Below are 24,318 nucleotides of genomic sequence, written 5' to 3'. Positions count from 1 at the left end.
AGAAAATCGTGTCTTGCAAGCAAGCAGCGATAAGCTAAATAAAACTATCTTTCGAATAAGTCCGTGTGCCCAAATTGCACCAGAAATAAGTTGGATTTCATGCAATCCCACCACGAAAACAGAAGGAAACCACGACATAATCAAGAAGTAAGTTTGAAAACTCGGCATTTTATTGCATAATGTTACCGGTTTTTCGATGAGGACGAAAAACTCTTAACGCTAAAAAAACATTTGAAATACTAAATGAGCCAGTACAAACATGTAAATTATAATTCTTTAAATGAAACACTTGTAAAATGGCGTTATAAAAAACGTTCGTAAAGTGATGAAAAAAGTGTCCCGTACGAAATTTCTAGCTATCAGCACGATTACGTATTCAGAAACATGTTGGCTCAGCGCCCACGCGGCCACGCGCATAAATTTTATCACTAGTATACTTCCCCCCATGAATTATTGATATTTATCAAATGACTTTTTAATTTTTACCCTATTTTTTTCCTGTATCTTAAAGGCACATTGGAAATCTGTAAAGTGAGGATCCAGTTAAAGACTGAATTAGAGTTTTACTTGGGATCACGTAAAGTTATTGCACGTGGTGATTGCATATCTTCTCCGCTCCGTAAATGGCAAAAATCTATTGCCTAAGGCAAAAAAAATTTCTTTTTCGTCTGCTAAGTGTTAATTTTTCTTCTTTAAATTGTCGTCTGCTTCTCAGCTGTTCTGCTTGTGGGCTGTTGCTATGCGGCCCATTGTCGTCCCAACTTTTGTTGTAAGCTTCGAAATTTAACGCCTTCTTTGACTCTTCTCCGGAGGTTGGAGTAAAATCCAACTGGAAAATTAATTATTGCTTTGTTTCGATTGACATTCCTAGTGTTGCAATCTTTCAATGGAGAAAGCTATCTAATTAACTAACCATGCTGTCACTGAAGCATTTTGCACTCACATTGTGCAAAGAAAAAAGATCTGGGTGCGTGATCAGACATTTGACTCATTTTGCTTCATCACAGTCAAACAGTATTGGAAACAACAGCAAAACTCCTCCACAAAGTAACCCTAGTGTCAGTTCCTATTACAAAGTCAACAATCAGAGTGCCATTGACACAGCTGCTGGGAAAGTGAGATTTTTACAATAAATTGCCTATTTTGGTTATCATATTAGCTTTTTCTAAAATATAGCCCTCCGTGAGATTGACACCCTATATGATCCTCTACTCTGGAAAAAGTCATGATGGAAGCCATTTGTTGGTAGGTGTTAGTTTTTAAAAATAAGTCACACTACAAGTTTATAATGATAACCCCCACCCCAGAAAAGTGCCCAGTATTTATGGAAGGAGCTTCCTGTGAGGATTGCACATAGAATCCATGAATTTAGGTCCTTACCTTTCATCATAGGTTGCAACCCAACCATACTTGAAGTGGTATATCACTATTTATTACATGTTGGATGTTTCTCGTGTAAATTTTTTTTCAATTAGCATGAACTTTATATTCGAGCATTTAACATCTTGAACAATCATCCTGCAATTCGAACTGCTGATGATGAAGCTGCATATAGCCGCCTATTGAGAGACCTCCTTGATGATCATACACATGTTGTCACTCAGCTTGCTGCTGGGTTTAAAGAGTGCCGTAAACATATTCAAGTAAGCGCCAATAAATTGAATTCCAAGTACAGATATTATCACTTTTGCTTTGAAGAATGAAGATGTAGTGCGACAGTTTTGTGATCGAACTTTAACATCTCGCTTGGGCATTCGTCTTTTGGTTACCCATCACTTGTCGTTACGCGAAGAGAAGGTTTTTTCCCCCTCTTATTTGTTTAATTTTATCACATTCTTCCAACTAATCACTTTTATCCAAAACCTTTGTAGCCTCATCATGTCGGCATCATCAATAAATCTCTTCGATTAAAGGATCTCGTCGAGAAGTGGGCTGAATTTACCCGACGTTTAGCCTTTCATCGTTACGGCAAGTCCCCTGACATTCGTTTGAGCGGACACATCGGTTCAACCTTTCCTTATATAACTCTACCGCTAGGTAAGCAGTATATTAAAATGCGCATATACTTTCTTGGCGAAAGAGTTTAATTCTATTTGATTTTTCATTTTAGACTATATATTACCAGAATTATTTAAAAATGCTGTGCGCGCAACAATTGAATCTCATCCAGATGCTTCGGAATCGTCGCTGCCATCAGTTCATGTTACAATTGCAAATAATGAAGTAGATTTTATTCTTAGGTAAATCACGTTAGCCTAGGATTTACTGCTTTTTAAAGAAGTTTTTCATTATTCGTGATAACGTAAATTAGGATTTCCGACCGTGGAGGAGGAATTCCACATGCCGTCCTGCCGAAAGTGATGCATTATAACTTCACTACAGCGGAAGAGAGCACGGAACAGCGGCTTGAAGTTGATCCTCTGGGTAACATCATTGACGCGAGTAATCCAGGTTCGGGCTCTACCATGTCCCCAATGCATGGCTTTGGCTTCGGTCTGCCAACGTCAAGGGCCTATGCTGAATACCTTGGGGGATCCTTGACTATTCAATCTCTTCAAGGTAAGATAATATAAGGTTTTGTTCATATTCATGGGTTTTCGTCTCATTTTCTCGATGTTTCCAACAGGTTTAGGAACGGATGTTTACTTGCGATTGAAGCATATCGACTCAAAGCATGATGCCTTCAGAATTTAGACCGTGACTCAAACTAGTTTCTCATTCGATTGCTATCGAAAAGGTTAAGCATATGTACCTTTATGCTACCATTATTGGATCTTACCACTACGGCTTTCAACGCAACTCTTAATAATAACTTAATAATAGTTAAACGTCAACCGAACTGCCGTTTCCCGTGTTTTAAGTGCATTGTTTTTTTCTTTTCAATCTCGCTGGAAGAGAATGGTCGCTCGAGTTTGCTCTATTTTTCTTTCTCGTTTTTTTTTAAGGACATCTTTTCGTTTTTTTTTAAGGACATCTTTTCGTTTTTTTATTTTTATTTTGTAAGATCGTTACTTATTTGATTTTAATCTTGATATCAATCATAGTTTGACAGCATTAATGTGATGCCCTATCTTGGAAGCAAACTGAAAGTAAATGTACTCACTGAAAGACTGGTTGGCGGTAGAAAATGGAATTTGATATATTTCATAAATTTGTAGAAACGTTTAAAAAGAATAACCATCAACGGGTTGAGGAAAGAAAGGAATAGAGATTCGACATTTGTTCACCGTGTGTGAAATATTAAAAAAGAACAAAACATCTTTTCTAGTCGATCTAGTTAGAGTTAAAATTGTTGAGTGCTAACAGCAAATGGAATTGTGAACGATAAGACAACAGTAATATTTGTGCACTTGTTCGCATGAAATGGCAGGAAGTGAGGACAAAGGATAGGATTTAAGTGCATGATGCTGCGCTTCGTGATAATCGGATATTAAATCGCAAAATGGATCTTATAAGAAATAGGAAAGGAGTATGCGAAAATCCTAAATACCTATTCACTATCGGCAAGTCGTTTGTGGTATTTAAGTGGTATAAGGGGAAAGAAAATGTAAGTAGCGAATATTCCACGTTGAGTGGTAACTGGCAAAATTGAACGCGAACGTTCATGAAAAGTTGCGGAACGCGGTTATTGGAACGAAGCCAATGCAACACGTGATTAGCTACTGGGAGCTCACATCTGTTGCAGCTTCACGAAGTACGGGCAAGTCCAACGATACTCCCCTAAACGGAGTAAAATTAATGTCGAAATATATATGCAATACTGGGAAAGGACATGATACCTTTCGAAGAAAACACTGTAGGAATCCGGAGCCGAATTGGACCTTCCACCTGATTGAAATCGCAATTGCTTCCCCATCATCTCCGAACGTCCTGCTTTGACTAACGATGGATTGGAATTTACTGCAAATACAAAACAAGTTGTTTAGTGCAAACTATGTCTTACAAATATGCTTTACCTGATTACTAGCGATAACGGTTTACCTTTAAAGGGATGCTGGAATGAATGTTTGCGTAACATGGCTTTGACGAGAATGAGCGATGCGAGATGTGGAATGGAGCGAACCGAGTGAGCCACATCTTCAGCAGTAATCTCTAGAGGTCCGCTTTTGCAGTTTTCCTCTTCTGCCGGAAGCGGCCAGGAACCGTCACAAGTTACCCATGAGTGAACTTTGATCTCTGGAACAGTGATACGCTTGCTTGGGTCTTTGCAAAGCATACGAATCAACAAGTCCTTTAACTTGGCGGAAGTCGATGGTCTGGCAGGAAATCTCAACCCTTGATGTTGAATCAGTCCGTATAATGCTACGATGTTGGTGTCGTAGAAAGGAAGACTGCCATAGACGAAGGCGTAAAGAGTGATTCCCATCGACCAGATATCTGCTGCCTTGCCAGAAAACTTGCCAACCAATGCTTCCGGTGCCAAGAAAGCTGGAGTTCCGACCGTATTGTCAAGCCAAACATCTTCAGCTCCATGAAATTCGTTACAGACACCGAAATCAGCGATGCGTAGCAGACCGTCGTCTCCAAGAAGCAAGTTCGCTGGTTTGATGTCACGGTGGATAACGTGATTATGATGCACTGAAATGAAATATGTTTGTATAAAAAAAGTAATAAATCTAGATGCCTTATTCAGTCAATGTTCTTACGATATTCAATTCCCAACAACAAATCACGAAAGCGAATCCGAGCTTGATCTTCTTCCATCGGATTATCATTTGGCACTTCCACCACGGGTCCCAATTCCAGTAGTTCAAACACTGTGCACCGAAACGAGTGAATTACTACTATGTTGAGTAAATTTTAAATGTTGATGGCAATACCCAAGTATAGATTGTCTTGAGCAGGATCATCAAGGACTTCTACCAATTTGACGACATTGGGATGATCCAGTTTCTTAAGAACGGCTATTTCTCGATGAACTCGATCGAGGGGGTGTGTTATGGTCCCAGTGCTACCACTTTTACCGAGTTTATTTCTTTGTGGAGCTAGCCGGCCATAAACACCTGCTTTTTGGAGTAGTTTTTTCTTTGAAAGGATCTTCATGGCCTTTTCGAATAAATAAATAATTTAACAAATAATTAAATAAATAATTAAATAAAATAAGAATTGTAAATAAATGAAAATCGATACAGGAGGCAAAAAACAAACTATTGAGGCGGATAAACTTACATAGTGGATGTCATCGGCTTCATTGTAAGCCAATTTGACGATTCCATAAGAACCCTGGTTTTCAAACAATTACAAAGGCTAACAACGTGAATGAAATAGTCAGAATCGTAATACAATGCTTTACCTGGCCAATCGGTTCTTTCAATAAATACTGGTTGAGTTGGATGTACTGGCCAGTTTTTTCTATGCTAACATGACGGCTTTGTTTCAGAGGACAGCGACGGCGGACATTGGAGGGTGAGCTCATGGGTGAGTAAGGCAAATTGGGGAAGATGGGACGCTTAAAGTGTAGCGAGATTCCGCTTGGGATGGCAATAGCATGACTTGGGGAACGACTATTCTCGCCGCCGTCGCTCCCGTTGAGGTCCATACTTTGAATTTGGTTGGAGACATTCACAAGGCCTGTCAACGTATCATGAATACTCCAAATGTTGCTCGGTATTGATAGGTAACGTAAAATTACAACGATATTAAACCATTTACACTTTACCTGAATGACTAAGGCAGGGGTGTGGGAGGGTGGAGGGTGAAGGCACTGAACTGCTAAAGACGATTTCATGCTGAATTTCTACACCCATGGATGATTTCGCGCTGTTGTTGACTTTTCTGGATGGTAAAAAAAAGCCACTGGATGTGTTAGCCGTCTTCTCTTTCTCGGGATGCATTATTTGTAAGATCCTATAAATTCTGAATCCAAGTACTACATCGAACTATCAACCACCGCCACGCTCAATGCCCTATAAAATGAACAAAAAGAAATCAGAAGTTGAAACTACAATATACCTTCGGGGAGTAGACAATGGTTGGGCCGTAGCTCATGTCCACAACCACCACATGAAAAGCCAACAACCGGTTTCGAGGCTCGCCGCAATTTTTTAGAGTAATGCGATATGTTACGTATCCCAATGGGAAAGTCGGGAAACTAATCTTAGATTTCTTTTTTTTTGTTTTTTTTGTTTAATATTGACGCACATTTTCACTGGGCTGACTAGTACAGATTAGAGTCAAGGTTAGCTTTACATTTCTCTCAATTAATAAGGTTTTTGAATTTATATGTCTTGCTGTACTAATATTTTTTAATGTTTATCCACATCTATTAAACACACTTTTACAGCTAGTTAACCAATATTTATATAATGTACTTACCAATAAATATGTCAACAATAACATTAAGAATGCCTCACACAGAAATAAAGCTAGTTCAAGTTCATGTTATACAGTTTATCTGCACCCTAAATTTTTTTATTAAAGGATGCTGAACATTAAAATTTATTTATTGGTTTTGGAAGTTTGAAATAAATTTCTCTCATTAGTTCCTTAAATTCAGAATATCTGTTTTTAAATTTTTAAACACAATTATTGTGCACAAAAATATCTTTCCTCAGGCCAAACTAGAAAATGATTATCAAGAACAAGGTTCCTATCTTTATGTGTAAAACTAAAAACGAAAAAACCAAAACAAAGAAAAAAAACGATAGCGGTTGAATGTGTAGTCAGGTACGCCAGTCTCGAGGTCTCTCGTCCGTACACACTACTATGCATGAAACTGGGTCGAAGTATGGGTAGGCATCAGACTCATTAAAACAACCGCGTACTATGTTGCAAACTGTTTCTTGAACATACTATACAAATCGCAATATTCTAGAACTACTCTACAGGTTTCCACTTACATTTCGGGACAATATCGTGAAGATAAACATTCACCCACCGAGGATGAGCGACACTTAAGAATGTCAAGCACGGTCAAAGAGGTTTGCCAGTACCTTACTGTTGTTGTGGCTGTGAAACGCCGCCTATTGATAGCATGCTTAACGAAATGGTGGTTTTCTTCACACCCGCGCCTTATTCAAATTGGTGCTATGCAACAACAAAAATATTTAAAATCAATCTTTTCGTTATTTATACTTCATTCAATGTTTTGATTTAAATCTATAGGAAACTTATAAACTCATCATGCAATTACATTCAGATTCTTTCATGTTTTGTCCTTCATCCCTCAAGAATGAGGGACAAAATCCCTCATTCTTGGGTCTGGAAACTCGCTTGTACAAACGTCGCATAGATGTAAATACCACTAAGGGTATTTTGTTGAAAAACATAAATTTTATAATACATCTCTGTAAATTTCGTCACACAAATTATACGAATAACTATTTCGATGACTGTACCAACAGTACCACCCGTTCATAGTCTGTATAGGTAACGTACAGGCATCCATGAAATATAGGCGTCTACTTTATTTTCCTATGTCGAAAATCACACAGATAAGAAATTTGATAAAAATATCATACAACAGAACTATAATGAAGACATCTACACATAAAGACAGGACAGTGGAAGGATAAAACCGCTTAAAATACATCCAATTATATTAAATAGTATTTACACCTCTGATCTAATTTGGTCGTGGGACTGGAAGTAAGGTAATCTGTAAAAAGTCAAAATAAATTCTTTCGAGATGATTTTAAGCTACTTAAGGTTAATAGGCAAAGAGATTACATACTTTGATTTTACGTCGGATGTCAAATGCTGCTGAACCCATTCATGATGAACAATGCTCTTCAAATCTAGGCGTTCCTCGGGTTGATATTTAAGCAATTTGCTGATAATGTCACGGGCGCCATTCGTCACGTGTGCGGGGAAGCGCAAATCAACACTGAATAAACACAAATAAATTAAAAATCCATTAGCATAAATCAACAAAAATGGAAGTGCCTGCATATCCTCTTGTAAGTCAAGTCTGTTTTTTCCTCCTCAAATGGTGGCTTGCCCACGAGAAACTCGTAGCATAAGATCCCTAATGTCCATAAATCAACTCTTTCGTCATGGGATCGACCCTCAACCATTTCCGGGGCCAAATAATCAAGTGTTCCACACATTGTTGTGCGTCTATACAAAGTAGTATGTTAGTGAAACAACTATTACAGCAACAAAAGCTAAAAATACCTACCGTGAAGATGGAGCGTGGACTGACCAGCCGAAATCTGCTATTTTAACATCTCCATTTGCTCCCAATAGCAAGTTTTCGGGTTTAATATCGCGATGAATTACCTTGCGAGCATGGCAATACATCAAGGCATCAGCTAATTGTGCCATATAATTTGCCACCCTAAAATTCAGATAATTAGTAGTCAGTTATATCTAATCTTTTGCTAAGAACAAAGCTTACGTTGGTTCCTCAAATCGCTGAAGCGGCTGTGCCATCAGGAATTTGTACATTTCCCCCTTTGATGCATACTCTAATATCAAGTATACTCGAGTTTCATCAAAAAAGTAACCATACATCCTCAAAATATTTGGATGCCTAAAAAGAAAAATCAAATAATTTGCTCTCCAATCTAATGAACACATCATACCTCAAATGAGACTGTATTTCAATTTCTCTGCGAAGCTGGTGTTCCAAATGACTTTTCTGAAGCTGCGACTTGAATAAAACTTTAAGAGCTACCACAAATTTTGACTTCTTCTCCCTAGCTAAATATACATTTCCAAATTTTCCCTTTCCCAATGGACGGCCAATTTCAAAGTTTTCCAAAGTCCACCTGCATTCACATGATTTAAGAGCACACACCAATAATGAACATACAAAGTCAAGAATACTTCAACTAGTAATGTAATCATCCATACTTAGGTTTTGATCTTTCATTCTCAAGTTTGACATCCGTTTTTGCTAATGGGGTAGCCGTCAAAGGCTTGGTCACGTTTTGCAAGTCCCTTAACGGTTGTTTGGTATCCATATCTAACAAAGGAATTTGTCTTTATTCAATCTTTATCAATACAACGATAAATTTTTAATTAATGCTAAATTCGACATGTAAGAAAGATCAATGTTATACCTAGTTATGACAAAAAATACAATGAGCAAGTCTACTGGGACCGGAATTGTCAACGGGAACGATGTTCCTTGTTTAAAAGTCAGAGAACATTTGTCTGTCTACTAGTCGAATTTGAAATTTGAACAATGACGCTAGAGGGCCGAGAGTGGCTTTTTAAACGGAAAACCCACCCTTCTAAAACTCGATTGGTCAATCACCCAACCCAAGGCCGTTTGGGAAACGATCAATATTTAATTTATTTTCTACTTATTGAGTTGTATAATATTTGAGTTTAAAGGAAAAATAAATTATTTTAAAGGTAAAATGAAGTTCCAAACGCAAATAATGAATTAACTTCAAGGTGCAATAGTTGGCAACTTTTAGGCAGATTAGCGCCCAAAGCCAAGTTTATAGCCTTGGCTGAAGCACAGTTAACTGATACTAACGAATGAATTAATCGAAATTGACTTCTTCAGTCCTTCCTCAATTTTGGAAGAATGAAAGAATGCAATGATTGTTTGCAGATTATTCGCATATTAGCAAAATTGAGCTTCAAGACAAAGTTTATTTATAAGGGCTTTAGCATTTTGACATTCAGTCTTTGATTCCTTAAGATGCAACAATATTACCTGGAACTGTGATCTATTATTATTATTTAGTAGATTGAATATTCTCCGGTTAATGTGTCATGTTCCAGTTAGTGTTGGCGATTATCTAATTTGTTTAGATACAAATTATCTACGCCCACTTTTAGATAACGATACGATTATCGATAAAGTATCTAATTATCCCCATCTACTGGCCAAAAAATATACTGCGTACATGATTGTATCAATATATAAAACACGGTTAACATAATATTTAAAAATTATATGCAGAAGGGATTGTGAGTTGTGGTAATCACGGTACTACTAACAAGCCTCAAACAGTAAAACAAAAAAATTGCAGTTTTTTCTAATTTGCATCGATAGTCGTCAACAATCGTGATTTATCACGGCGAGAATTTGTAAAAATATAGTATGTAGTAGCGCTAAGGTTAACGAGTTGGTCCGTGAACAAAAAGTTCGGAGTTCAAATCCAAAAGCGACTGTATATTTTTTCTTGATGATTGGCTCTTGAAAATACATTTTTAACGCATTTGAAAGCTAGCAGACGACGGAAAGATTAGATTTTTGTTTACAATTTGTATCGATACTACCCAACAGCAATTAAACTGTTTTATGCTGAAAGATTTCCATAGACTACTGGCGCAGTGGTATAATACAAGTCTAGTGATACTAAGGCAGTGGGTTCAAACCTAACCGAAGAAATTTTTTCAGCGGTTTTATTGTAGGGAAAAGCTAGCCTAAATTATTTTTGACGGATTTTATAAATCGGTTGCATAACAGAACTATATTTTTTTAATTCTAATGTTTCTTATTGTACTTTGAATTAGTAATTAATTTAATTTTAAAAGAATTAGTAATTGCGGTGGCAGCCCTGATATCAATATTAAACAAATTTGCTATCTAGCCAAATATAGTGTTGCAGACCACGATAATTTTAGATTTTCGTCTGCAATTTGTATCGATACAACCCAACAACAATAAAATCATTATTGTGCTGAGTAATGTCTACAGAGTATTGGCACAGTGGTATAATACAAGGCTAGCGATTTAGAGGTATTGGGTTCAAACCTGAACAAAGTATGTTTTTCAGAGTTTTTATTGTTAGGAAAAGCTTGCTTAAATATTTTTTGATGGGATTTTAGAAATCGGTTGCGCAACAGACCTAAACTTTTTGAATTATAATGTTTCTTATTGTAATTTGAATTAGTAATTAATTTAATTAAAAAAGAATTAGTAATTGCGGTGGCAACCCTGATATCTATCAATATTAAACAAATTTGCTATCCAGCCAAATATAGTGTTACAGACGACGATAATTTTAGATTTTCGTCTGCAATTTGTATCGATACTACCCAACAACAACAACGTCATTGTTGTGCTGTATCAAACATACAGAGCATTGGCGCAGTGGTATAATACAAGGCTACCGATGCAGAGGTTTTGGGTTCAAACCTCAACGAAGAATGTTTTTCAACGATTTTATTGTTGGGAAAAGCTTGCTTAAATGATTTTTGACGGGATTTTCTAAAGCAATTGCATAACAGACCTATATTTTTTTAATTCTAATGTTTCTTATTGTAATTTGAATTAGTAATTAATTTAATTTTAAAAGAATTAGTCATTGCTGTGGCAACCCTGATGTCAATAGTAAACAAATTTACTATCCAGCCAAATATAGTGTTGCAGACGACGATAATTTTAGATTTTCGTCTGCATTTTGTATTGATACTAACCAACAACAGTCAATTCTTTTTAACTTACATAACAGTTACCAACTTGATTGGTATAGTGGTATGAGACAAAGCTCATGACATCAAGGATCCGTGTTCGATCCCAATAACCAACATAACTTTTTTATTGCACATTAGTCTGGGAAAATGGTGATTTTACAGTGGTAATCGTTGATAATTTGAAGGTTTGACTTTTACTATTTTCTATTTGATTTTATATTTGGAAAATTATATCGATTGTCGTTCATATAGTTTACTTTAAATTTAGCATAAACTAAATAATGTTGCAGGCAACTATAGCTCTGTGGTATCATACAGTATTTGGGATTCAGAATATCGAAGTTCAAATCTCACTCCATCCACATCTTTTATTTCGTATGGGGTATTAACATTTATTTTTTGTGTTCTTTGTGTTTGGACTATTTTGCAATTAGAAATCATCTTAATTTTTTCGTTTAGCATGAAAAATACAAAAAATAGGATGTAAAATTCGATAAAAATATAGATAAAACTAGCTTTGTAACATACTGTTTAGTCTTAAGAAAAGCAGACGATGATTAGTTCAGATTTGTATTGTGCAATTTATATCGATATTCGGTAACAAAATAATTGTTCTTTGCATGACACATTTGTTTAGCGTCTCAACAGCTCTGTGGATGAAGACAGCAATGGCATGACAAAGGTTCAGAGTTCAAATCCAGCGATGGGTATGGATCTATTCTTAATTTTTTGTTTTTGACAATACGCCATCTATTGAGTATTGGAAAAACTACTTGGAAAGTATCGATACAACGATATATCTAAAAATATCGACTATCTAACATTTATCTAAAAATATCGATATATCGTTAAAAAATTTAGATAGTCGCCAACACTAGTTCCAGTCCCAATGATAAAGGCTCAGACGTAAAAAAAAATTACTCAGCGAAATTTTCGTTAAGATGTTTGTTATAAATCTTATAATACACTTTAAGGATTTAATTAAATTTTTGTTCGGTTGGCCACGATTGTAACGGTATGAAGCGGAACTGCTAAACAACAGTTGGGTCGCTGATTCGTGTTTTGAAAACAAAAGGCAATTGGGCAATATCACTCGAGTAGCGGAGTAGATGTCATTTCTGGTATCGATCGAGGAATCAGTTCTTCAGTTCTCGTAGCATGGTAATTTCTTAAAATCATGTTGTATTCCAACTCTTTCCTTGGTGATGCTGTTGAAGTCTAGGTTCTAATAATTTTCTCTAAATTGCTCACTTTTTAGGTGGATGAAAAATCTTTTGGTGATCAACAGTCTACCTTGTGGGTCGAGCTCTTCGTGGAGTATTTTGTTAATCTGATTTACGTTCTTGTCACTTCCGTCCTTCACTTGACCGAAGTATTGGTTGAATACGGGGAGCATTTTCTTCAATCCATTTTCCTACTGTTGATTAGTTTATCAGAAACAATAGTCGCTATTTTTGATTTGGCATTCTCTGACTTCCAAATCAAACTACTGCAAGTATTCTTTTGCATACTAGCCATCCACATATTGGCTATCTGTGTTGCATGGAAAATTTATAGTGAAAGAATAACACAAAGGTTTCTGAAACCAAGTCTCTACGAAATATCAAGTGAACAGCTAAAGACAGCAGTTTCAGAGCTCAAACTTCCAGCTGAACACACACCACGCTGGTAGAAAATCATAATGGATAAGATCAAGAAGTTTTTTGAAAAGAAGAAAGCTGATACAAAGTTTAAACTAGCAGGTAAGGTTGTGTTATGTTTTGTATTGTGAAAAAATTAAAGAAAAATTATGACTCTATTCAGGAGAAGGACATAGACTCAACGAAACAGTCCAGCCACCAACAGTAAACAGAAGTATTCAATCCCAGGCTCGTTCAGAGGCTTCAACTAGTGCAGCACAACAACAGGCTGCCGCTGCAGCATTAGCACGTCTTGAAAAGAAAAAAGATCCCACCCCTCAGCAAAGATCTGCAGCAATAATACGAGCCCAAGCATTAAAGGAATTAGAACTAGAGAAACAGGATGCCCCTATTCAAGAACTGTCTCTGTCTGATAAAACTCAAAAATTTCTACCAGCAGATCAATTTGCTGTCAGTGGGGTTTATTACAAGTGCCCCCTTGTAGGTAATCCAAATCATTCTGGAATATTTGGAAATTAATAAAGCATACCTGTTTACACTACATAAATTATTTTTAGGGCCTGATGTATTGCCGAAAAAGGAAATTGAAAATTTGATAAAGGAATTTCTCTATCAGCAATTAGAATGTGAAGAAGCAGGACTAACTGCATGTCTTGTTATACACACCTTGAACAAGCCTCCAGATAAGGTAATAAGCTTCTTTTTTGAATAACAATTATAATAATAATAGTAGAAGTTAAAAATATATATACCAAAGGTAAAAAACAAAAGCTTTAAGCAACTACATTGTATACATGTATTTCGCATCGTTAGGTTCAGCAATGCATCGAGACGTTGTTTCGGTATCTAGACAACATCGTTCAGAATCCCACGGAGGAGAAGTATCACAAAATCCGTATCAACAATAAAATTTACCAAGAACGTGTTGCTCAACTCGAGGGAGTTCAGCATTTTTTGCAAGCAGCCGGCTTTCAACTGAAATCTGTACAAAATTCCCAGCAAGAATTGGAGGATGTCTGGGTCTTATTAAATACGCAGCCGGAACACATCGAATACATTAGTGTATTTAGTCCACAAAGGTTAATTTCTAAATCCAAGTTAATACCGAACGCTTATTGTTTGCACAGAATTTACGTGATAGTTTAATCAGCGCCGAGCCGATACGTCCTGAATTAGATCGAGGACTGCAGATTTTGATGCCGTCGCAGGCTGCCAAGCGAGTTGAATTGCCATCTGATTTCTTCTGGCTTACTGCAGAAGAAATAAAACGAGAACAACAGTTGAAAACTGAGCAGGCTGAGCGAGGGTTAATGCTACGGACGCGGGCCATGAGGGAGCGTGACGAGAAGGCTGCATCACGAAAATACCGATTTACTCTCATCCGCGTTAAGTTTCCTGATGGTCCAGTGCTACAAGGCACGTTCAAAGTGAATGAAACCATGCAAGACGTCCGTCTGTTTGTTTCCGAAGCCCTCCAAGAACCCTTCATAGAATTTAGCTTAGTATCACCAGCAGCTGGTGTTACTAATCCGGCCGATGTCCAAAACCCAAGTCTACTTGATCTTCAGCTATGTCCATCAGCACTCTTTCACTTTGCCCCAGCCGTTCCTTCATCTTCTGGCTACCTGAAAGACGATTTAATGATCCTTATGCAATCCATATGATTGTTTCCTGGTTTGTTGCAAAACCGAAATACTTGTACACTTTCCAAAAATTCCTATATTAGTCACCTTATATTGCATCGCTTCCTGTTTACTACATAGTAAAATAACTAAATTTATATTAGATGTTTAACAGCGACAATGGATGTATTCTTTAATTGGATTTTTTGGAATCCAAGGATTAAATCCATAATGACTAGGTAATCAATACATAACCGATAATTTGACATGGGTACACAACCGGTTCGTACGTTCGTTTCAATTAATCTAAACACAGGACAAAGTAAACAAAGACTGGGGTGTGGCATAACAGTTTCTGCTGACAAACATAAATTATTGTGGTTAAACATGAAATTTTAACTGAGGGTTGGAGTATTTATGATCACTTTTGTAAAACAAAACATTGAAAGGAACACTTAGATTAAGCAAAACGAAAAGTGCCATGGACAAAGGAGTTATTACCATCGCCTGAGCGGTGTACAGGAATGTATGTTTTCAACCCTCACTAAAATCGCATGCAGTTAAGTGATGACACAGTTACTTAATCGTGCGAGGTGGGACAGGTGGAAGATTCCTGGCTGGGATCGGTGGAGGAGCCCTCATTATGTTGACGGCTGGCTGGATTTGCGGCGCAGTTACAATTCCGTTGGGAGGCAAAGCTTGTCGCATTTGCACCACAGGAGGACCTGGTGGGGGAAGAGAAGTTTGCGATGCATTCCGTGCCGGAACAGGTGGGAGAGGTCGCGACACTTGTGGTGGAGCTTGAATGGGCGGGGCGGGTGGGGGAGGCTCAACCGGCGGCGGAGCGCTGTTGGCAGTGTTCCACTCTTTGGTTTGTTGCTGTTGTTGTAGAGCTAAACTGTTCGGCGGTGGCGGACGTGGCATCATCGGAGATCGTGAGGATCCTGTTTGTATGTTTGGAGCTGGTTTGAATAGGCCTATGTGGGGTGATATACCATTGTTTCAATGTAGACAACGAAATAAAAATAACGTTTAATTTTCCTGTTACCATCATTAGTTTGAATTTGGTTGGCCAATTGTGCCAACACGCGGATATCTTCATCAACCGTACGACTTTCTAATGGTATTACAGAACCTTCAGGTATGAACAGAGGTACTGTGTTAGCAGCTGCTAAAAGGAAGTCTCTTGCGACAGCTGCTGGCCAATCAGTGGTTTTTAGTTTGATGCCTAGGCGAAGATGGTTCACCTGTTTCAACAAAGAAGATCATTCAAAAATTGTCACGGAATGAGTCCGAAGAAAAAAAGACCTGTATAGGCGAAAGCGCCACAGCGGCCAGAGCCGCTGTTCCGCTGCGAAAGGTCAAGAGGAGACCATCGTGGGCAAAACGAATTAACAAAACATCGCCAGCTGCCTGGTTGACTCGGCTAAGCATTGAAGTCAAAATCATTTCATCATCAGCCCAACTCGTTTGATCATCATCGTGTTCCAATTTGCCTAGAAGTTGGACTATAACAGTGGCATCCGACGGTCCTAGTCTACCAACCACGTCTTCCAAGACCGACCGCGTTTTTTCTATGCGTGTAGCGAGGATTTCTATGTCTATAAAGGCCATCACAGGCCTATGATCACTCTGTTTTAGTTCCGCACGACCGTAATAGGCAATTCGTCCTGGGTTTTGACCGTGATCGCGCCGTTTGCGGAATAGTACACGATCTGTCCAGGCCGGGGCTCGGCATTTCTCACTCGTGTCATAATCGTCGGAGAAAAGATCGTATTTGTACGTTGGCGGAAAGCTAATTTCGCCTTCAACGTAATTTACGAACGTATTGCCTTGCGCTTGTTGAATTTTAAGTTGGTCATACTGCAGAAGAGAAGACCACTCCCTTAAACTGACGTATTCTTTAACCTATTCAAGGCAAACACAGAATACGAATATTGATTTTCAGGGCGATAAGGTTGTATCAAATGGTTTTACCTCATCTCGATCGAGATCAATACGGTAATTGAAATCCCCGCACCAGAAAACGAAATCATGCTGCTCCACCTTCCTTCCATGAGGGAAAGAGATGCGTCGCGTGATCTCTGCGTAGTCAGCATTGCGCTCAGCCCACTGAGATTGGCCAGCGGCAAAGTGACTGCAGACAAAACACAACGAAGTATTGCGCAGCAAAAGCGGATAGCCACGCCACCTTTATTTCCCGTCGCACCACCAAGACCGGTTTTGACCGAGTCGGTGGCCACGTCCCGCACATCAGCCGCTAATTCGGGTCGAATAAAAACGTAGAGACATACGCCAACAAGTTGAACGTAAGTCAGTAGCGTGAACGGGCGATCCCGCGAGAGCACCTTGAACGATATTATTTTTCATCATTGAATGTCTATTTGATTGATTTCATTTTAACAAAAACCTTTTGTAGCTCAGTTGCCCAGGCTTTGGCATTCTCACTGCTCGCTGCCATGATATTTGAAGCGTTCAAGTCCACGATTTCTTCGAAACCTACGGCATAGATGTCCGCTGACCGCCAACCTTCTTCCTCGCTGAGACATACCAATGATCTATTTAAACAAAGTAATAAAAAAAAAAGGAAAAAGGATAGAGAAATGAACTAGTAAGAACAAAACTGTAGAGTGATTTAAACCCAAAAGGACAACTCAGAATAAACAATTATTTAAAGAGTTATACTACAATAAAAAACAAACACTTGCATGCCGTAATTTTTTAAATACTTAACATGCTTCAGATGTAAATATTAAAAACTCACCGAAAAAACGGGAAAATAATTTTGCAAAAAGAAATTTGGTAAATTTTTTTACATTACTTAAACGAATTTTTTGAAATACGAATTATTTTTACCTAGCAGCAGCTGAGTCCTGATGTGGACTGTCAAGCAACCAGTCGGCTAAAGTTGAGTCCTTGTAAACAACACTACGGAAATGGTGACCACCATTGACGTTGTACGTCCCAACGGCAATACGAATGGGTAACGGTTGTGTGAATTCCGCATAACGCGAGCACAAACCATGTAATATATCAGCAGGCAAAACACTCCAATGTGGGGGTAAAAGACTGCGAGCCAGATCGAAGATGAACTCATTTCCCGTACCTCCATGAATCAATAGATCGAATGCTTCCTATTTGTGATAGAAGAAAACAGTTTCTCTCAAGCTAAACAAACAAGGCAAAATATTGAAAAACGTTCTACCTGCTTGCTGCTGTCCAGTAAGTTATTCTAAAGGCATTTTTAGATTTTTGAATAAAAGTCTCGAAACAATAATAGTAAAAACAAAGCTCAAAACATCAGCTTACTTGGATTGTACGAGCTGCTGAGCGCGCTCCATCCATAATCTTTGATCCACCCTGTAAAAATAATACCATGGTTGTTAAGCAGAAGTTAAAAGCAGCTAACACAAACAGTCACTTGGATAGCTCCAGTTCCGGCATAGATTTTACTGATTTCATTTCCGTTGTTCACCCACATTGCCCGGAAAACTTCTTCAAACCTTGTCCAGGTCTGAGGTTTCGTTTGAGGTTCTAGCGCCTCCAATTGAAGCGCTAAGATCTCTAAGCCGATGAATGTCTGCACACTAATTACAAGTTTGTAACAATATTCGAATAACTGATTTACGTTAAAATTATCGTTAACATTTTTTGTTTTTACCAGTTTGTTCTGTCGAGGCAGTCGAGGCAATTGGTTCGAATAACGCCTTTTTGTTGAGATACGACTTGCTGATTCTTGAGCAAGAACAAGGAATGGCGCTCAAAGATAGGCTGCAAACTTTGTTTCAATTTTGCGAGATTCTGGAGATTACCACCTTTACATTCTTGGTGATAGTCGAACATGATGTGAGGCATCGACTCATAATAGCGCTTCTGGTCAGCTTGGAAGAGTTGACTCAATGAAGCTTCCCCTTCTTTTGCGCCGACCATGTTGAGACCGAGTAGGTTCACGATAGCTGTGTCATGATAACGCTCTTGCATGAGCTTCAAATGGCGTTCTAAAGCTGGTGAAGAGGCTTCGGGACCACGCGAAAACCTGACTTTATGCGATCCTACTTGAACTCCTGGCTGTTCCCAGAAAAGTGGGACAGAGCCACGTGTTTGAAGGAAAGACGAGGCATCACCTTGATCGCCATAGATTAGTTGTTCCGTTTCGACAAAATTAGCCACATGGCCTTCATCGTTGACGCCACGTACATTAAATCGTGTACCGGCTCGCTCGCAACTAAGACGGGAGAAGATCGCTGCCTTAAACTGACGATGACCAGCGTAAACAGTACGGATTTCAACACTGCCGCATGTAACTCGTAAAAGCCAGTGGGAACAATCAATTCCATAGTGTTGCAATGGTAAGTGCAACAGCCTGTAAATTTCACGGGATTATTTTTAAAATTATTATTGCACTGTGAGCCAGCCTATAGGGAATATCCACCTATTCCAGAAGAATCTGTTGTCTGTTCCACGATTCTGCTGGAGCTTTTGGGTGCATAAAGTGGCATCAATTGGGTCTTCGCCAGATGACCAGAGGAAATAGAATGTTCCAGAGTTAAAGAGCTTCCGCAGCTCAGTCACTCTTTCTTCTTCTACTGTCTGTGGCCCTTTCAGAGGTACAAAAGTTGTTTGATTGATGCGAAAAACTTCAGATTCCCCAATCTTCCCAACAGAAACACAACCTGTAACCAGGACTAGGTATTGCAAGGGTCCATCTCCTAAATACATTTAAGTATCATAAATAATTTTCAATTTTTATTCTAATTCATTTGACAGACCTGTGTTAACTAGTAGCACACCAAGACATCCATATGCATCAGAAAGTTTTGTGTACAACTTCTTTACTACATCAACCTCAGCAGGACCTGGAAAATATTTAGCAGTTATATGCAGTTTTTTTCCTTTTATTATTTTATTTTAGTTTTTTTAAAATATTTTAGCTTGATTACCCAGAGCAGCAATAACTAAAGATTCAAAGAGAAGAGCTTCGTCTCGGTTTCGTTGTTCAAGCAAAACACTGTACGGTCCCTGCCCATTAATTTTATGCCAAATCTTGTAACTTTTTCCCATAGCCATTTTAATGACTCAGTTTCAAAACACTACCCGGTCGATTGTATTTAGAATGTCATTAGCTGATATGCGACTTCGAATCAGTTTGTACGCTTGGTGTGATTCCTTATGTCAAAATCAGTTGAAATCAGCTGTGCTAGTCCAAACGGGGCAACATGGTCGCGCATGACTAGTCGATCGTTTGAGACGAATCGCACCGGCACTTTTTTCAATGGGTGTAGTCGACTGTTATAGACTAGTCTATCGCAGTCGACTGTTTAATGAGAAGTCGATGGTTATTCACTAGTTTCTCGTGCCCCAAAAAATCCATGCAACAATTCAGCCAATTTTCTAAAGTGACAATAATTCGTACTGCATCTATTAGTGTAGAGGTAAATATGAAAACATTTGCGGTTCATAAGCCTCGATATAAACGCACTTTTTAAGAAGTGTATGTTATAGATATAGATAATGCGTCGCATGAGATATGACCTATGGTGCTTATACCTTTACAGTTTTGTTTTCATTTTTTACAATATGACTTAACTAGGCAACGGTATGCTTTAATTTTAATTAATGTTAATTGTGAATAGAGCAGTAAAACATCCTACGTTGCACGTTCTCCACAAATGCGAAAATCTCATTTGTGTCCAAGTTGGTCTGCTGCGGCTGCAGCGTCTTATGGAGAAACCAACTTCTTCATGTTAAAAAACAAGTTTTCATAAATATAATTAAGATTTTCCCCCTTTTCTTCCTAGCAGTGGGTACCCTATTCATTTTTTTCATTTCCCGATTTTTTTTTTCTGGTTTATTTTTATTTAGCTATTGTTTGTGAATGGTTTATTGTTCATCCCCTTGAAGCAGACGAATTTCTGGCAGCAAACGAAATTCTTCGGCTAAAAGAGACGAGCAACTTACAAACAAAAATAAAATAAAGTAGATAGAACTGGGGCTAGAAAAAAAAATTGGGAAATGAAAAGATGAATAGGGTACCAACTGCTAGGAAGAAAAGGGGGAAATCTAAATTATAGTTATGAAAATTTAATTTTTAACGTGAAGAAGATGGTTTCTCCATAAGACGCTGCAGCCGCAGCAGACCAACTTGGACACAAATGAGATTTTCACATTTGTGAAAAATGCGCAACGCAGGATGTTTTACTGCTCTATTGGCGCCGATGGCCATTTGGCTAGTGTAACCGGTTCCACAACCCGATTAAATTATTTTGTACCCTGTTTGCCCCGTTCCGTGTAATTACATTGTATTTTTATTGATTTCCCTTCACTTGCCCACCCTTGGAAGGCAACATACCCATTCATGTTATTGATCTTGCCTAATGTTCATTGCCTATCGTTCAAGACGAGGGAAAGGAAGATGAAATGATTGCGGAAAATGTGCCCGAGATTACTGAGCAATCACAGCAAACAACCAGGGGTAAGTAAAAGGAATATTTTTTTCCCGGGAAAACTTAGAGTTAATCATTGCATTTTAAAAATCATAATACACGTAGATCGCATCCATCAGGATACAACAATGGTTCTTGCGGATGACGTTGAAAGTCCAAATAACATTTTTTCTACTTGTTCTATGGAGAGGCCAATGAGCTGTCCATTGCCCCACACAGTCTGGCCAGAGAACTATCAATATCAGTACTGAAAACTTCATTCCTAAGGTTGATTAGATTTAAGTTTTGCATCAGTTCATTAAGTACTAGTTTTTGTCCATCTACATTTACAGTTGGATAATATCGTTTCAGATTTCAGAGCGAATCACAAAACGTACCTTTCATTGGCGGCGCTTGTCGAAATACATTCTGAATGGCACTGGTCGTTCAGGAACAAGGAAAAAAACCATTGATGCCACCAATTCGAATCCATCGACTAGAGCGGATGGGTCACTCCTGATTAAGACGGTCAGGGTCAAAGACGTTCAGTTGTTGTCGTATCATTACCACGGAGATATTGTATCCCCCGATCGGACTAGCACAAAATTTCACTTCTTACGAACATCTCGGAGAATTGATGACAGCCTTTGATGGCACAAAACCTTGTACCGCCATTACTGAGCGATCATGAATAGAATTGGCAAAGTCCTCGTCGTCACGATTGCCGTATAGAATGAACAGGGGTCGCTGACAGTAGAACTCAACAACACAGTCTTCACCCGTGAATGGATTCAGATCCAAGTGTAAGGAACGGTCAGCCGCGTTCCTTACATCCCTTTTCTCCCTTCCCACGCTTACAACCCTTTTCCCCTCTTCCGCCGATAGGTCATCTACCGATGGCTCCGGCCTTCAATCTCCCTTCTACCTGGCCTTCAAACGTGTGAATTCTCCACATAGGTGTTACATTTACACACAAAATATTAATTCCCTTTGCGACACCTAACCCTAAGTGACCTTGCTCCTTCGTCTAAATGTTGCCCCTTTCCAGATTGTCAGTCAGTCTCTTTTGCAGTCTTCTGCAGTCTTCATCAGCAGTCAGTCATGTGTCAGTCTGGTTTCAGTCACTTTTCGTTCATCTTTGAGTCTATTTGCAGTCTTCGTCAGTAAGTCTCTTTTAATCGGACTCGTCTTGTTAACTGTTATCTCGGTCTTTGGCAAAAACGTTGTGCAACAATAAACCCATCATCATCACACACAACTATTCCCCATATTCAATATTAAAAGTAAGAAAACCATTCCCCATCCTTACACAAGTATGTTATTCCATGAGAACCATGCCGCGAGTGGTAACCAACGGATCCGTTTCCCTTCACGGATGGGCAAGTAACTTCAATCGCGCCACCTTTCCTCCGTACATGTGAGTATAATAGTTCGAAGGCGCTCAGATTTGAATCCATTCACAGAAGTATAAAGTCATGTTTCCTTTTTTCAGAGTTTGAATGTTGAATTTCCGTTCATGGATTGTATTTCAATTTTCAGTGTCCCACACAGCACATTTGGTTCCCCAGGACCTCCCAAGATCCTCTTAATTTCCTCCTCAGTCTTACTTGTGAGCTTCCTAAATTCCTCTAAAAACCATCTTTTTCGTTACCTGGTGGCTTCCTGATAACCTCCTCAGTACCTTTCTCACCTTCCCGAGGATCTCCCCATAACCTCCAATAATGAAACAAATTAACCATATATATACCGGCTAGTATGCCGTACCCAGCTCCGGTTTTCAGCAATAATTGTTATGAAAAAATGACTACATATAAACAAAACACATTTTTCAAATGTTTTATTTATTCATCAACTACATTTGACTTTTCAAATTCTGCTGACAGTGACGAAGCCACTCGGTTACTTGATACTGCACTTTAACTGTAGTTTTCTCATCACCAGCAAGGTCTTTGTTACCGAGGACGGCACCTGTAGTACATTGCAAAATTTGTTACTATTAAGCCAGAATAAATTTATCTTTATTGATCTTTACCAGAGATTGCAGCATAGATATTCTTCAGATCAGAAAATTTAGCTTTCTCGATTCCTTTTGAGGATTTTCCCGTCCAAGTGAACTTAGTTCCAATTTCGTATGAGAATAACTTTTCCATTATTGCATAAACCGTTTTCTGGAGATTTATTCCACCGATACGGAGCAGCAAAAGGATCTGAAAAAAAATTAAAGGTTGCAAACGGAAATAATAAAAACTGAATATTTACTGTTACCATTTGTTGTCGAGATTGTTGGTCCTTCATTGAATTTTCAAGATGTTCAATAGCATCGAACGAATCCAAAGGCAAAAGAAATTGCTGTTCATTTTCTTCGATTCTTTGTATTGTACAAATACACGGTTTCGGTCTCGAGTCCAAAAGATCGTCGATTTTTGCAGTCATTTCTCGAAATTGGATTTTAAAAAATTCCAAACTTCTTTTAGTGTAGTCTTGAAATACTTAAAAGATGAAGTACAAAAAAATGGATTACATTAAATTCAGTTTTAATAAAGAAATTGTTGAAAAAATCACCTGCATTCGGCATTTCAGGAAAACTCTGGGATGACTGTTGACGGGAATTAACTCGTGAAGACGGAGTAGTGAGAGCATACTGTTGTTGAAATGGCATACTTCCCTGGCCTGCATTTGAATTCACTTTTGGGCGTAAATTCTCATTCCGAGACGGTCCAGGCCGAATAATCTGATGATGTTGTGCGTTCAGCGACAGATTGGAATTCATCTCTCGAGACGGGCCAGGCCGGATAACGTGTTGCTGTTGATTAGGGGAGACTGGAGTAAGCCGGGACGGTTTTCGTTTTACCCCTATATCTCCCAAACTAATCATTAAATTAATTTATTATTTTGTTTTTATGTATTCCATACGGTAATGTACCCCCCATATATTTTATATAATTTAATAATAAACCATTTTCCCATATAAGACCTTTAAAGTTTTCTTAGATTTGTGGGAGGAGCCTATTTTGAGGGGTAAGTGAGGACACTAGGGTGGGTGGTGAGGGACGTCCTCCGTTTTCGCCTTAAAATTCATTAAAAAAATTTGTAAAAATTGAAATAGCGTCCCACTGCATAGACTCTATAAGTTAATAAATTTAAAATTTTTTTATTGTGTTAATAAAATTTTTTTCTTATATGATAAAAAACCCTTATTACAAGATAGGTGGGGGTTGGGCTTATTGTAATCGATTAATATGCTGAATAATCGATTGCTTGTGATCATTGTAAGGAACAGTAATGGCGGTCATGTCGGTCATGAGCTCGGTG

The 24,318-nt window shown here is 38.4% G+C and overlaps 6 protein-coding genes and 1 long non-coding RNA gene across 8 annotated transcripts; 3 read left to right on the top strand and 4 right to left on the bottom strand.

Moving 5' to 3' along the window:
* The first annotated feature begins 626 nt into the window (after positions 1-626).
* On the top strand, positions 627-2,911 carry LOC116933693 (3-methyl-2-oxobutanoate dehydrogenase [lipoamide] kinase, mitochondrial). Its single transcript, XM_045177070.1, has 10 exons — positions 627-769; positions 872-1,115; positions 1,177-1,245; positions 1,308-1,418; positions 1,476-1,643; positions 1,699-1,797; positions 1,872-2,037; positions 2,111-2,240; positions 2,312-2,559; positions 2,627-2,911. Exons 2-10 carry the CDS (start codon positions 915-917, stop codon positions 2,692-2,694), a joined length of 1,260 nt encoding a protein of 419 aa, XP_045033005.1. The 5' UTR covers positions 627-769; positions 872-914; the 3' UTR covers positions 2,695-2,911.
* A 203-nt stretch (positions 2,912-3,114) lies between these two features.
* On the bottom strand, positions 3,115-6,974 carry LOC116933691 (calcium/calmodulin-dependent protein kinase kinase 1). Its single transcript, XM_032941419.2, has 9 exons — positions 6,840-6,974; positions 5,660-5,906; positions 5,294-5,571; positions 5,170-5,223; positions 4,821-5,046; positions 4,647-4,757; positions 3,982-4,578; positions 3,780-3,900; positions 3,115-3,720 (listed from the first exon to the last, which is right to left on the bottom strand). Exons 2-9 carry the CDS (start codon positions 5,832-5,834, stop codon positions 3,660-3,662), a joined length of 1,623 nt encoding a protein of 540 aa, XP_032797310.1. The 5' UTR covers positions 5,835-5,906; positions 6,840-6,974; the 3' UTR covers positions 3,115-3,659.
* Positions 6,975-7,386: 412 nt separating this feature from the next.
* On the bottom strand, positions 7,387-9,159 carry LOC116933697 (aurora kinase C). The gene is made up of 8 exons (XM_032941428.2): positions 9,006-9,159; positions 8,797-8,908; positions 8,526-8,711; positions 8,339-8,473; positions 8,120-8,278; positions 7,885-8,058; positions 7,673-7,825; positions 7,387-7,597 (listed from the first exon to the last, which is right to left on the bottom strand). Exons 2-8 carry the CDS (start codon positions 8,904-8,906, stop codon positions 7,552-7,554), a joined length of 963 nt encoding a protein of 320 aa, XP_032797319.1. The 5' UTR covers positions 8,907-8,908; positions 9,006-9,159; the 3' UTR covers positions 7,387-7,551.
* A 3,041-nt stretch (positions 9,160-12,200) lies between these two features.
* On the top strand, positions 12,201-14,850 carry LOC116933695 (UBX domain-containing protein 6). The gene is made up of 6 exons (XM_032941424.2): positions 12,201-12,483; positions 12,581-13,064; positions 13,126-13,446; positions 13,520-13,650; positions 13,776-14,024; positions 14,090-14,850. Exons 2-6 carry the CDS (start codon positions 13,004-13,006, stop codon positions 14,624-14,626), a joined length of 1,299 nt encoding a protein of 432 aa, XP_032797315.2. The 5' UTR covers positions 12,201-12,483; positions 12,581-13,003; the 3' UTR covers positions 14,627-14,850.
* Positions 14,752-19,812, bottom strand: LOC116933689 (synaptojanin-1). Its single transcript, XM_045177067.1, is given in 14 exon segments — positions 14,752-15,561; positions 15,633-15,831; positions 15,893-16,492; positions 16,562-16,755; positions 16,758-16,932; positions 16,995-17,142; positions 17,441-17,718; positions 17,790-17,816; positions 17,894-17,944; positions 18,006-18,171; positions 18,246-18,947; positions 19,017-19,293; positions 19,354-19,440; positions 19,525-19,812. Coding segments are annotated over 14 exon segments (3,432 nt in total). The 5' UTR covers positions 19,652-19,812; the 3' UTR covers positions 14,752-15,160.
* A 942-nt stretch (positions 19,813-20,754) lies between these two features.
* LOC116933686 lies at positions 20,755-22,264 on the top strand. 2 transcript variants are annotated; one of them, XR_004400245.2, is made up of 3 exons: positions 20,755-21,056; positions 21,133-21,294; positions 21,379-22,264. It is a non-coding gene; the product is annotated as an uncharacterized LOC116933686 (long non-coding RNA). The 2 variants fall into 2 exon arrangements; XR_004400246.2 differs by having other exon boundaries at positions 21,360-22,264.
* A 564-nt stretch (positions 22,265-22,828) lies between these two features.
* LOC116920636 lies at positions 22,829-23,812 on the bottom strand. Its single transcript, XM_032926755.2, has 4 exons — positions 23,569-23,812; positions 23,272-23,495; positions 23,039-23,213; positions 22,829-22,974 (listed from the first exon to the last, which is right to left on the bottom strand). The coding sequence occupies exons 1-4, from the start codon at positions 23,774-23,776 to the stop codon at positions 22,859-22,861; spliced, it is 723 nt and encodes a 240-aa protein (XP_032782646.2). The 5' UTR covers positions 23,777-23,812; the 3' UTR covers positions 22,829-22,858.
* Positions 23,813-24,318: the final 506 nt, after the last annotated feature.

Source organism: Daphnia magna, linkage group LG7 (genome assembly GCF_020631705.1).
Source record: "Daphnia magna isolate NIES linkage group LG7, ASM2063170v1.1, whole genome shotgun sequence".
NCBI classification, from domain to species: domain Eukaryota; kingdom Metazoa; phylum Arthropoda; class Branchiopoda; order Diplostraca; family Daphniidae; genus Daphnia; species Daphnia magna.
This window is presented reverse-complemented; position numbering and strand designations above follow the sequence as displayed.

What these genes read in the sequence shown, in the direction of transcription:
- LOC116920636 (XM_032926755.2), bottom strand. Translation starts at nt 23,776, where the DNA reads ATGAATTCCAATCTGTCGCTGAACGCACAACATCATCAGATTATTCGG. An exon ending in AACAATCTCGACAACAAATG is followed by an intron (nt 23,214 to 23,271) that starts GTAACAGTAAAT and finishes ATTTTTTTTCAG; the next exon opens with ATCCTTTTGCTGCTCCGTAT. An exon ending in TATCTATGCTGCAATCTCTG is followed by an intron (nt 22,975 to 23,038) that starts GTAAAGATCAAT and finishes AATGTACTACAG; the next exon opens with GTGCCGTCCTCGGTAACAAA.
- LOC116933691 (XM_032941419.2), bottom strand. Translation starts at nt 5,834, where the DNA reads ATGCATCCCGAGAAAGAGAAGACGGCTAACACATCCAGTGGCTTTTTT. An exon ending in CCCCTGCCTTAGTCATTCAG is followed by an intron (nt 5,572 to 5,659) that starts GTAAAGTGTAAA and finishes ATACGTTGACAG; the next exon opens with GCCTTGTGAATGTCTCCAAC. An exon ending in TCAAGACAATCTATACTTGG is followed by an intron (nt 4,758 to 4,820) that starts GTATTGCCATCA and finishes TTCGGTGCACAG; the next exon opens with TGTTTGAACTACTGGAATTG.
- LOC116933693 (XM_045177070.1), top strand. Translation starts at nt 915, where the DNA reads ATGCTGTCACTGAAGCATTTTGCACTCACATTGTGCAAAGAAAAAAGA. An exon ending in GAAGTAGATTTTATTCTTAG is followed by an intron (nt 2,241 to 2,311) that starts GTAAATCACGTT and finishes AACGTAAATTAG; the next exon opens with GATTTCCGACCGTGGAGGAG. An exon ending in GACTATTCAATCTCTTCAAG is followed by an intron (nt 2,560 to 2,626) that starts GTAAGATAATAT and finishes TGTTTCCAACAG; the next exon opens with GTTTAGGAACGGATGTTTAC.
- LOC116933695 (XM_032941424.2), top strand. Translation starts at nt 13,004, where the DNA reads ATGGATAAGATCAAGAAGTTTTTTGAAAAGAAGAAAGCTGATACAAAG. An exon ending in TTACAAGTGCCCCCTTGTAG is followed by an intron (nt 13,447 to 13,519) that starts GTAATCCAAATC and finishes AATTATTTTTAG; the next exon opens with GGCCTGATGTATTGCCGAAA. An exon ending in AACACATCGAATACATTAGT is followed by an intron (nt 14,025 to 14,089) that starts GTATTTAGTCCA and finishes TTGTTTGCACAG; the next exon opens with AATTTACGTGATAGTTTAAT.
- LOC116933697 (XM_032941428.2), bottom strand. Translation starts at nt 8,906, where the DNA reads ATGGATACCAAACAACCGTTAAGGGACTTGCAAAACGTGACCAAGCCT. An exon ending in AATGAAAGATCAAAACCTAA is followed by an intron (nt 8,712 to 8,796) that starts GTATGGATGATT and finishes ATGTGAATGCAG; the next exon opens with GTGGACTTTGGAAAACTTTG. An exon ending in ACATCCGACGTAAAATCAAA is followed by an intron (nt 7,598 to 7,672) that starts GTATGTAATCTC and finishes GACTTTTTACAG; the next exon opens with ATTACCTTACTTCCAGTCCC.